The following is a 13,270-nucleotide window of genomic DNA, read 5'->3' as shown; positions in this document are numbered from 1 at the left end:
AAACAAACACGAACATGAATGTACTCTTATATCTACATCTATATTGAAAGGTTATATTGTTAGTATTATTCAAGTCGATTCCCACATGCAAATGTATCCGATGTTCATTAACATTCATGTTGAGTGGTTCGTCTGTTTACAACAATCTGTTGCCCATATCATATAATTTCAATACCGTATTTACATTACCATGACTAACCTATCGTTTTCACTAACACTACCGACAGATCGCCAGCTACTGCTAATCAGCTGAGGCCAGTATCCAACTGAACATATACACAATGTCATTAAGTAATATTTCTCCTCTGTTTTGTTCCGGCCCGTCCAGCGGTATAAATCTTGAACACTAGCGATATGCTTTACACACCTTCACCTAATTGCATAATGTCTCTTCTGTGGTGGTTAGCCAATAATGGGCAATCAATACACGGACGTTTCAACAAATGCACTGAATATAGATTAGTAGAATCTACATACATAAAACACTACACGACTAAATATCGGTTAATCCACTGACGGTATAAATCTTGTACACTAGCTATAGGTCTGTGGATCTATACTGATTGGCTCTGTGAGTCTGTTGGGGGTAGCTTAACAAAGCGGGAACAACCGGGTTCGTTTCCCCACATGGGTACAATGGCTTGAGCTCCCAGGGGCGGTGGGGTACCCTAATGGTTAAAGCGTCCGCTCGTCACCCTGAACCCAGAGGGTTCGATTCCCTCATGGGTACAATGTGTGAAGCCCATTTCTGGTGTCCCCTGCCGTGATATTGATAGAATATTGCTAGCAGAGGCGTAAAAATAAACTCACTCAGTCTGCGTACACAATATTTTAAAGTTTCACTCCTCATTTCAAGCACAAGGCTTGCTTCGGGTTCGCCTAAAACTTGATCAAACTGTAAAGTGAATGTGATATGAAAAGTGGTATTACACGAATGTGATAAAGATGGACTAGTGTATTTACTAGGGTAGAACATGATATTTCTAATTTACAACTGCAAGGTTAATGGTCGGAAAGCGCAATCAGTTTCGACGCCGCATCCTTAAAGATTCGGCCTAAAACACTGGCGAGGTAGCAATCATAGCGTTTCAAGAAGAAGCGACAAAATCATTTCCTCGTCCATAAGAAATCTTTGCTAAAGGCGTCGATAAAAAGGTTCCGCCTATTTCATGAAAATGTATACAACGTTAACACATTTTGTGTTCTCCTTCAGATACCCAGAGTCTCTGTTTAGACATGCATCAAAGTTCATTATTATGCGTTGGTTATTCATCTACACAGATCCTCCCCTTCACAATGAAAGGGCGGTGGTGTAGCCTAGTGGTTAAAGCGACCGCTCGTCACGCCGGAGACACGGGTTCGATTCCACACTCACTCACGCACTCACTCACACAATGACATGAATCCAGAATCCATACTGTCAACCTGTGTTGTGTTGAATCCCGTCTGCTGTATGTGCCTTTTTCATGCTATGTTTACAGGTATATGTTTGGAAATAGAATCGTCGTTCGCAGATGCCCTCATGAGTTCTTGTTGAAACCGCTGTTCTACCTAAACAAGAAATAGTGCTCAGGATATTTTGCGCATTTATGCACTTCCAAAATTACGCACTTTGGATTGGATGTAGATAATGGTGGATGATCTGTGTATTCCTTGTCAGTGTTTTAGCTTGCATATTTATATAGGCGTTTTTCTTGATTTAGTTTAAAGTTTTGTTCCGCTCATGGCCGGACGTTTTTCAAGTAAAGTATGGTTCAACTCAGCGATATTCCAGCAATCTGACGTCAGTCTGTGAACTAGACCAGATAACCCAGTGATTGACATCATGAGCATCGACGCTTGTCAGCATAACAGCTGTTAACAGATTGCATTCTGGTAACAGTGTGAGTGAGATTTGTTTTACGCCGCTTTTACCAATATTCCAGCAATATTACGGCGGGGGGACACCAGAAATGGGCTTCACACATTGCATCACAGTATCCTGGTAACAGATAAGATAATTGGGAGACAGTTATGACTGACAAGAATTGGTACTTAGCATTCTGTGCTCGTCGTTCGAAGAAACTGAAAGGACCGGGAGATCAGTCTTGCATACCTACACATGAGTCTCATGAACCAGTTCAGACAATGACCTACTTTTCAGTCGTTCCGAATTTTCTCACGTGAAAGTGAAAAGAGACACTACAAACAACTATGGTTACATGAAATTCCAATTCCTTGTTTCATGCGAAAATGGTATTTACAATTGAACTTTAATTTTAAACTTTAAAAATCGGATTTCTATATTTCATGCAAAGTTTATGCAGCAAGACGTCACAGACTGCCCCTGTTTGATGAGGTCGTAAAATGATTCACAATCTATCTGGCTCACTGGTTACACCTGCTATGTGTTCTTTGCGCTTATTTAGTGTATTTTTGTAACGCACAATGTGACTGATATAATATCAATTCCGTACAAGACCGCCAAACTTTTCTCGCGGCCAAGCCTCGTTTTGAGATTTCCACGATTTCTAGATTTCCGTTTGTCAGAGCTGTACGACAGAGCACGCTGCACGACGTGTTTGCAACGATAAGAAGGAACGTAGTGTTGCAATATACAAGTGATTAGATGTATTTAATAATACGGATTGATATTTATATTATAATATTTATATATCCAGTTGAATAAGTTGGTATCAAAATTGGACTGGTTATTGTACTAAGTTGCGCAATAAGACGGAACCCAGTCAGCAGGAAACGAGACTGTTGTGTAATCAATGTTTTGACTTGTTTGTTTGAGTGTCAGGGTACCCGACGGGGTATCGGTCCCCATTATATCAATCACTGGTTCCTGTGGTTTGACGTCTTTCATTGACAGCTGGATATTCTTCGCAACGAGTGTACCTCGTACACACACATTATTATGTTATTGGTCTTACGAATTTAGTGTATTTTGCATTCAAGTGTAACCTGGTGTAGTCGTTTGGCATTGCCTTTGTCCTTTATTTTTTAAATATATTCGATTAAGAAATATATTCCTAATAGAATCTTTATGATACATCTTCAGAATAATAAAATCTTTAGTAACCTCGATCACGTGGATACTTTGCTTGTTTTGGTTACATAATCCGCGTTGGTCACCCAGCCATGCGTTTGATAAAGGCATCTGTCACCAAATTTTGGTGTCACGGAGGGTCAGTGGCATAAGAACCATTGTCAAAGAAGCACTGGTAACGTATTTGACGGCGTATCTAGTGTTCTTCTCCTGGTTCCTTGATATTTTCAATGACGACATATTTATGTGTGTTCTTGTCCTTGATGACTTCAAGCTCTATGGCATCATGGTCGTTCCATGACTGGAGCTCCCCACTTGCAAAGATGGCAAAGATGAGCGCACCTGCCACCAGAAATCCCGCACATATATACAGCACGAGACGCCATTCCTCGGCAGTTTTCTGAGAAAAGATTGGAATATTAGGTTATGATACTGACACATTTAATGAAGGATGAGTGAGGGAGTATGGTTTTACGCCGCATTTAGCAATATTCCGGCAATTTCACGGCGCGGGATACCAGAAATGGACTTCGCACACTGAACCCATGTGGGGAATCGAACCCGGGTCTTCAGCGTGACGAGCGGACGCTTGAATAACCGTGACTACGAGCCACAGCTTTCTAATGGAAATGCTAATTATCAGTCAAGAGACTCACAACACGTTGAGCTGTTATCTTCGCAGTCTTTGAATAATTTCAGTCTGTTTGTGACGACGTGCTATATTTATTTAGATGGATGGCTCATTGTTGGTTTAACGCCGCACCCAGCGGTATTCCAGCTACAATGTATATGACAACGGTATGTAAATAACCGAGTCTGGACATGACATCACAAACGACTCCGGAAGGCAACAAAAAAACTAACAAACAAAAGAAAACAAAAAACAAACTTAATAAAGACTAAATTAACTGAATACCGCTCTTGATTCTCATTTGTTGTAATTCTCATTACAATTTCTCGCGTTCTTTGGAATTGTGGCAGCGACTGATTGCAAGATGAACATTTTATATGACGAGGCGGTACGTTTTAGGTTCGAGTCGGCGGTGTTGGAATGAAAATTAAAGATGTTTTTGGGGGGTGTCGGCAATAAAGTTAGAAGGGTCGGTCGGGCGATGAGGAACACAGAAAATAAATATGCTGCCCTAAAGTGGATCACTGATTCCTCCCCTTCAAACCCATTCCGTCTTACAGATGGAATATAGTACAGCCTTAAACAACAAATAAGTAAGCAAATACTTACGTTAGGAGTGAGGGCCCCAGCTACTAGAGGGGCTATCATCCCCGGTACAGTAGCCACTGTGTTGGTTATTCCAAATAGTACACCAGAATACCTGCAAGTAACAAGCAGGTTTGCTCATAGACGAAACAAGCTAATGTACAAAAAAGCTGTCAAAATGTAGATTGTATAAAAAGCTGTATTATTTGACTTTTTTGAGAAAATATACTCGCATCGTTAATGTTAACTAAAGATAAATGGTTCAAGCACACACACACACACACACACACACACACACACACACACACACATACATACATACATACATACATACATACATACATACATACATACATACATACATATATGCTTGAGCGAATAGAAGCGACAAAACCCTTATCACATCTTTACAAAATCTCAGCTAAAAGCAGAATTGTACAATTCTGACTATATCATGAATATGCATTTGTTTCAGTAGTATAACAGCTGTGCGATGTATCCTACTCTCAATGAACATGTGATCGATTAGTTCTGTTTTATTTAAGTGATGATATACTTGGGAGCTATGTCGACATGGTTCACAAGATATGCTCCTTTGCTTATTCCCATGCATCCAACAGCAACACACAGGAAGACGACTGCGACCATCCTGTTTTCACACTTCACAAAGCCTGTTGCCACCAGGAAAACGGCAACCGATAGAAACGCTGAAGCAGAAGTAAGTGGCTCAGAACATATTTTCATGTGTTTCACGGTGGGGTAAATTAATGCAAGCAAAAGCCAGGTTGAATACCAGTTCTTGGAGTGAGTGAGTGAGTGAGTGAGGATGGTTTTACGACGCTTTTTAGAAATGATCCAGCAATATCACGGCGGGGGACACCAGAAATGGGCTTCACACATTGTATCCATGTAGGGAATCGAACCCGGGTCTTCAGCGTGACGAGCGAACGCTTTAACCACTAGGCTATCCCACTATCTCTCTAGCCTTTGGCACAGCGCTGGCAAACCAAGGATTATGCAAAACTATCATGGTACAGTACCCTCTACGTCATTCAGCGTTAGAATATAAAACTGTCAGCTCCGCGCAAGAGTGAGAGGGTATGGTTTTACGCGGCTTTAAGCAATTTAGCCTTGGACTTAAAACGTTCGCTCGTCACGCCGAAGACCCGGGTTCGATTCCCAACATGGGTACAATGTGTGAAGCCTATTTCTGGTGTCCCCCGCCCTGATATTGCTGGAATATGCCTGAAAGCGGGGTAAAACTAAACTCACTCACTCACACCATTGTGTCAAGCATATAAATATACCTGTGCTTTGCCAGATCTTCCTGACCTTTGTGGTGCCGAGTTGGGTTCTGGCTCTCACGTAGTCAGCCAACTGACCAGCCAGGACTGCCACCACAGAATGACAGACATAGGGTAGGGAGGATATCACTCCGTTCTGTAACATACATGTACATTCCGTACAGAGTGGCGCTCTGCAAAATTGACTTGGCATATTCATTAAATTAAAATTAAACTAAAATATTTTGCAAGGTGATTATGATCATGCTCGTTTCCCAGGCCCAGATTCAACTATTTCAAGAGGGATATTGCTGCCTGTGACCCTTGATCGGACCATCCAGTGAGTAACAGCACGGCAATCTTTCTCTGCAGTCAGGTTACAATGACACGTGTGGCATCAGCAATCCTAACCAACCAGTCCCGTTAATCGCCTATTGCGGCAAATATATATTGCTGGAGACCAGTTCTTACCCTTATCCATGGTTGCAATAATTGTAAAAATATGAAACATATTGTGGGACCAAAGCCTGTAATTCAAGTGATCAGCAAGCACTTCAGGAATTCAGCATTGTTCAGGCAGTGTTAGCTGATACTATTTCAAATGAAATAGCCTTAGTGTTGTGAAAACTCATTGCATTCACTGTACATACATATATCATACACGATCGCTTTCTCCTTGTCACCTATGAAACTATCACAAACATACACTGTGGATGACAAATGATGCTGGATACACCTCTCAATGTTTGAACTGAAATGGTGGAAAACGTCGCGTGGAAGATTATTGGCGAGGTTGTGAGTGAGTGAGTTTATTTTTACGCCGCTTTTAGGAACACTCCAGCAATATTACGGCGGCGGAAACCAGAACTGGACCTCGAACCACAGCCTTTGGTGTGACCACAAGGCTACTCCAGACTTGCTCCAGTAATCTATGCTAGAAGGGGAAGGAGACGAAATGGCTGGAGGTACACATGTCGGACTCAGTAAACTGGTGGATGTATCGAATGCGAGTCGTTGCTCTAAATATGAACAAACCTGGCGGATGTCGAACTTGAGAACTTCCTTCATGAAAGTAGGGAGGACAGTGATGAGAGTATAATTGGTCCAGTTGTTGCACATATGAGCCAGGATGATGGCCCACAGAGGTCCGGACTTGGCCATAGCCAACCATGGGGTCGATCGAGTCTGAAATAGAGTGTGGAAATACTTTATTCTCATCATACGCCAAAAATTACAGGTGGGTCACCTAAGGCATTTATAGAATTCCTTTATGCTGGTGATTGAGGTAATATTTGGCGTCATAATACAGAACAACGTTGCCTTAATTGAAATATCATAGCATTTTAGGAACGTTGCTCGTTGGTAAAACAGACCCAGAAATAATTTTTGTGTGTAACCTGTAACAATTCAACTCACTCAATGACACATTCATCAGGCCCTAACAAGTGCTAAAGAGTGTGTTTCTTGAAACGTACTAAATTCAATGCCTCTATAATCTGACCGCAGTTGACTCATTCACACAATACTTAAAGTGTGGCTCGGTGTTACATGATTAGGAATTGTTTATGAACGAGCCGGGACGCTGGGGTAGCCTAGTCACCCATAGACCCGGGTTCAATTCCCCATATGGGTAAAATGTTTGAAACCCATTGGTGTCCCCCACCGTGATAATGGTGGAATATTGCAAAAAGCGTCGTAAAACTCACTCACTCACTCACTTATTAACGAGCCCAATTACACAGGACTCCTAAAGTCATGCCTACCTTAACGTTCGTCTTATAGCCTATCTTCTTCTCGATATAAGCAATCTCCTTCTCAGATATAAATTTATGTTTGCGGGGATTGTCAGCAGACAGCAACATCCACAGACCAAACCACACCAAGTTTCCAGCACCTGCAGCAAAACGTGGCATCTATATATAATATGAGAGTGTATAAAAATGCAATAAGGCCCGTTGTCATAGAATCTGCTTCTCCTGTAATAATGACAGTGATGCACGTAACTACCACACGATCTTCATCTGATTGCAACCATGATTGAGTGATTTTTGTCTTTGGCCAGGAACACCTATATTACAACAGTCCAACCCGAAACCATTGTGGAATCAGACCTGAATGGAAGTTTTTAATAATCATAAAGTTATCATAGTATTCCTGTAAAGTACAAAAGTAAGAGTCGAAAGTAAAATTTGTTAATCATATCGTTGCTACTGACGACAATGGCTGCTGCTGCTGGTGGTGATGATGATGATGATGATGATGATGATGGTAATGGTGGTGTTGATGATGATTCTTGCTGAAGCAGATTTCAAATTTCCATTGTCAATTAAACTGAATTAAACATTATACCACGTAACATCATCAAGAACAAATGTAATAAGTGTTTTAGTTAAAAATAATATTTAATAGCCATACAGGAACTATACAAACCAAAGACGTAGAATATGGATCCCCAGCCGTTGTCAAACCCGTTGGCACAGAGGTACCCAGACAGTGCGAATGCGACGATAGTGCCCACGTGTGGTCCTGCAGATGATGGAAGACGATCTATCGTCAGTATACTGCAGGAATTAGTGTCAAGTGAAATATACACGTGTCTGCAATCCTCATTCATGTTGTGGGTCCAATTGTACCATCTGATTTTGTTTCTCTATGTGTGGGCGTACATCAATACAATGCGGAAGTTAATCTATGCATTTCCCTTTGAACATTCTTTTCTCAGGATTGTTATCAGGAGAATGACGTATTACATTTTCCTCACAAACAGAATACTAATGAAACAAAACAATATATATGTAACATATAATATAGTGTTATGTTTGGTATTACACTTTATCAGAAAAGTTCATATTGTAGTTCTGTTGGCTTGGAACTCAACACCAAAACAAACGCTGCAAGTCACTTCTTACCAGACAGGTGACATTTGTTACGTTTCGTTACGTTACCTGCATAGCAAACCGACATGAGTTTGCTTCTCTCGAGGGGAGGCGCCCATCTCCCCCATAGTGAATGTGTAGCAGGAAATGACACGCCCTGTGATATCCATATAAAATAGCGATAATTATACTTTATGATTTCATTAGGTTAATACAATGTAAGTATGCTGAGATAGTCTTTTAAATGCATCTGTTGAACGGTTCCACCATTATATTGTATTCATGTACCAGAAGTGTGGAATCCGTATGGGTACCGGATTAGAACAGATCCCGAGCAACCTTATTGGATCGGATAGTGCTATGATTGGTTGTTTTTGTACCGAAATGGTGTGGGGCGTTCATCATATCATTCACTGGATTGTCTGGTCTAGACCAGATTATTTTACATGACGCTGTCACACAGCTGGAAAATTCCTAACAAAAATAAACAGTAGGTGGGAGTGACATAAACTATCCACAAGGCTTTTGGACAAGACGGATGCGTCCACCTGCCCAATGGTCAAGTTTCCCTTCACGTTTATCCGTGGGTGTCCTGCATTGTCTTTTTTCGAATACTTCCAAGAGCGGACTCTCGCATAAAAGTTGCTCGATCAGAGCATCAGTATTCAAGCCCTCAGTAAATGTATCAAGACTTAGTATTTTATGGACAGTGGAATGTTCTTTCGGGAAGGATCCCGTGATAATAACATATATTATTATTATTATTATTATGGAAAAATATTCTTCGTTGATTTAAGTTATTTAGATTTCAGACGCTTATCTCCAACATATCTGATATATGGAAAGAGGACGTTGAAACTCACCGCTGCAAATCCTATGATGAATCTCAGTGCATACAAAACATACAGATTCAGACGAGCACTGACAGGAGTGAGAATGGTCCCAAGTCCGTTCACGAACATCCCAAGTCCCCACACCCGGCGAGCCCCGTATCGTCCTGCCAGCCACCCTCCGGGTATTTGTGTGAAAATGTAGCCATAGAAATACATAGCGAGAATACGAGACCTGGTGGGCTTGTCCCAGTCAAACTCTCCTCTCTGGAACGCAATCACCGGCAGTATCAATTGTGTGTACAATAATCTTGATTAAACAGAAGACAATGGAAAAAATATGTTTGATTTTTTTTTACATATATTCTCTCCTCTTTTCAAAGTAGGAAGTTTAGTGTATAACCAAATTCAACGAAACCTTACGAAGTCAATGTTTAATTTAGTATGACTGCGAAACGTTTAGAACTGTCTGTGAAAATTAAACAGCACCTCATATGCAAACCAGCTGCTTCTGAAATATGTCGATTCGTCTGCTTTTAACAAGGTTTTCACCAAATTATTTAATGAAAACGTATTTAATAAACGTAATAATAAAAATTATCATGGACTACTGAAATGACCGTTTTAAAAAGTATCTGATGTTCCATCCTCGATAATCTCCAGGGTATACGTTACGATACCCGCCACTATACCCTGGATGCATCCACGGCTTGGCCCGATGATTTTATTACCTCCCTTGGCTGGCTTTTTATCTTATCAAGTGTCTACGCTGGGAAGTTGAGTGAACGAATCACAACTTATTTTTGCTTCTTAAATTATCTAACCGTTTAAACTTGGCAACACAATTGATGCAGAGGTACCCTGAAAGAGGTAGAAGGAGTTCTTTATATGTTTTTGAAAGTTTCAGATCTGTCAATTTGTCTGTATTATTTCCTTAAAATCTGAGTGGCACTGCGAACAAACCTTCGCAACTGCGACCGCTATCTTTGTTGACACTGGCAAGCTCGGATGTAACGGCGGCTTAGCTGATTGGCTACTGTGAGAATGCGGAGCCAGCCAAGGGAGGTAATAAAATCATCAGGCCAAGCCGTGGATGCATCCAGGGTATAGTGGAGAGTGATCGTAACGTATACCCTGGATATTATCGAGGATGCAGATGTTCATGTAACCAACAACAGTTCAAAATGCAGACGTAACATCAATATGACCACCAACTACACGCACATGACATAAACAATAACACAAAGGATGACATAAAATAAAACAAAAGCCTGACAGTTATTGGATGAGCAGTTGAGAAACAAAAGAGTAAGATATGTCGGTTGAAATTAATATATTATGGATTATCTGCCCTTAGTCCCCAGACCTGTGAGTCTGGATTTCTCTGAATGCATTGATCCTCCTAACCCTGTATGGATGTTTTTTCATGACATCATAGGACGGAAATACAGCTGGTACAAAAAACCCAACTACCTAAAACATATTAGCAATAACAACAGTAACAATAACATACATTCCAACTTCACAACAGTGCGTCCAGCCGTTCTGGCTTGGGGCCCTGATAAATGTTTACCTGTGTGGTGGAGACAGCCTGTTCCAATATCCCACATGCTTCATCCACTATATTTCCGGAACTCGACGTTACATTGAGTGCAGTGCTGTTGTCTTCTGATGTGGAGTTGGACGTCGCCGACCGCACCATGCAGATGATGGCCACGCTGATGTTGACACGGGTGGCGTACAGAAACACGAAACCAAAGAAGGACACGTAGGCCAGGATCCATCGTCTGGCGAAGGGGCTAACTGCAAGGAAATATCAATCATGGTGAACAATAATGATGGCGTCGACTCAGTGAGGTATCAATACAAGGACTTTTATGTCATATTCTTTCTGTGCAATTTCACTACACATCTTATCAGCTGGCGTAAAGAAACATGAAACCAAAGAAAGACAGGTAGGCCAGAATCCCTCGTCTGGCGAAGGGGCTAACTGCAAAGAATTGTGAATCACTATGATAGAAAAAGCGGCATTTAATCAGCTACATCCTCACAAATTCTTACATTTGTTAAAACGCGAGTGTTGGGGAATTAGCTCGCTTGGCAGAGGTATGACTATACCAACCCACACACAACACAACACCTGAGTAAAATAAACAAGGAGTTTATTACACTGACAGCAGTCACAGGATGATTTTGTATAATCAGGTAATAACAGTATGGTTTACAATGAATTATTAGAACATGTTCATAATGCAATCAGATATCAAAATAAATGTAGATTCGTTACACACTACATTCATCACGATACATATTCCAATGTACACAACAATAGTTCAATATTCTACACATTACCCCAGTGGCGTTCATACAATCTACATTCTGTACAGTCACAAGACAGCATAGTGTTACATAGTTAAATAGTAATACAATAGCTAAAATATCCGAAACACTCTATACATTCTATAATAGTCACGAAACAGTGTAGTGTCAATCAGTATTAAATAAACAATCCTAAACTGTAATACAGAAGATATGAGACACATACTAAGGGATGTCTCGTTCCACATAAACCTGAAGGTATTTACAATAGATTAAAGTTAACATAGAATAGCAATGGTAAAGATTTATCGAACTTGAAGAAAGTAAAGTTACACACCTAAGTGAATTTACTAGACAGCTGATTTGTGACTGTCATCCGTATTATATACCTATTCTCGCGTTCACAGATAAAACTTACGATAACGTTGTTATTGTGAACGTGAGATTATGTCATTTAGTTGGACCGAAGCATCCATTGCCAGTCGCGAGTATGCCACGAAGGTATATGTGGCACGCAAGTGGTTTGACCAACGTGGAATACAAACAGCCGTAAAGACAGATAAACGTAATGCACCTTGGTTCTATAAGCTTTAGAGATACTGGTTCCGGATTAAGTCCGATGCTCGTTATCAATGTGACCCTTGGCAGATTTAAGATTGAGGAACGTGGTCAGTTAGTCTGTAATATTTCCAGTTTTCAATAATGCATATCGTTATAAAATATTGGTAACACTTTGTCTAGTTTTTCCGTGTTAATACATTTGTACCCAAATGTTACCTTCATCTTGTTTCAAGCACTACGATATGTGGATTTTAAACGTTCTTTTGCAAAACTCGCGACGCCAATACGTGCACAGTCTCTGTCTCCATTGAATACGTTTAGACAGTAGGCCCATTACAACCGTAGGTATTTGCACGGGTGATCGAGGAAAGAAGTGTAGTCGAGCTCGGTAAATACTCAAGATTCTTAAATCATCGTTACGAGCACCCTTGTCAAATAAACTGTAAATGCAGGTGCATGAGAAATTCCGATCTTCAGATATTCATGCATTCTCCTTACCCATATTCGTTACAAAATTTACACTTTTCCATTAAGGTTCTCCCAATCGTCCTGAAGTTTGACTGATGTCAACTACAGTTATAACGAACTCGGAGGAACCACTTATTCTAGTTCGTTAGAACCGTAGTTCGCATACACACATTTCAATTAACATATAAACATGGAATTAATTAAGCAACATCTAATTCGTAGACCTATAATTCTGTGAATTGAGAAAACAGACATTTTCTCAATGATTTCTGAATGAACATTCCGCATCTTGCTGTTTGACATGGATATTTTATGGAGATTCAATAATTGTCATGGCACGTCGGAAAATGTCAGAGGCTACAAGGTGACAAAGGAACACAGCTATGGTTCCCCACAATATCCAGGAGAAGGTTCTCTTTGGGGAAGGGTCAGTGATGGTATGGGGATACATTTCCTTGGGTTGCGAGATGGACCTCATTACCTTTCGTGTAACCTTAGTAGGACTCGGCATCAGTAGGAGATCCTTGCGAGGGCTGCTGTCCCATATTTTGATAACCATTCTCTTGTGACAAGACCCATCTTTATGGATGACAATATCAGGCCTCACAGAGCACAAGCTGTCACCCAGTTCTTGTCGAGATCATCCATTGATCTCAACCCCACTGAGCATTTGAGGGACATTT

At 40.7% G+C, this 13,270-nt stretch overlaps 1 protein-coding gene across 1 annotated transcript; it reads right to left on the bottom strand.

Moving 5' to 3' along the window:
• Nucleotides 1–2,955: 2,955 nt before the first annotated feature.
• On the bottom strand, nucleotides 2,956–12,621 carry LOC124268246 (sialin-like). Its single transcript, XM_046703287.1, has 11 exons — nucleotides 12,618–12,621; nucleotides 10,813–11,042; nucleotides 9,273–9,506; nucleotides 8,479–8,566; nucleotides 7,964–8,059; nucleotides 7,297–7,427; nucleotides 6,569–6,718; nucleotides 5,558–5,690; nucleotides 4,807–4,957; nucleotides 4,275–4,365; nucleotides 2,956–3,434 (listed from the first exon to the last, which is right to left on the bottom strand). The coding sequence occupies exons 1-11, from the start codon at nucleotides 12,619–12,621 to the stop codon at nucleotides 3,231–3,233; spliced, it is 1,512 nt and encodes a 503-aa protein (XP_046559243.1). The 3' UTR covers nucleotides 2,956–3,230.
• Nucleotides 12,622–13,270: the final 649 nt, after the last annotated feature.

The sequence above is a fragment of the Haliotis rubra genome, unplaced genomic scaffold (genome assembly GCF_003918875.1).
Source record: "Haliotis rubra isolate DU_JTF1 unplaced genomic scaffold, ASM391887v1 Scf137, whole genome shotgun sequence".
In the NCBI taxonomy this organism is placed as follows: domain Eukaryota; kingdom Metazoa; phylum Mollusca; class Gastropoda; order Lepetellida; family Haliotidae; genus Haliotis; species Haliotis rubra.
This window is presented reverse-complemented; position numbering and strand designations above follow the sequence as displayed.

Excerpts from the sequence above, each read along its gene's own strand:
- LOC124268246 (XM_046703287.1), bottom strand. Across the intron at positions 9,507-10,812 it reads AGGCTGTCTCCACCACACAG|AGAGGAGAGTTTGACTGGGA; the intron begins GTAAACATTTAT and ends ATTGCGTTCCAG. Across the intron at positions 3,435-4,274 it reads CTGGGGCCCTCACTCCTAAC|AAAACTGCCGAGGAATGGCG; the intron begins GTAAGTATTTGC and ends ATCTTTTCTCAG.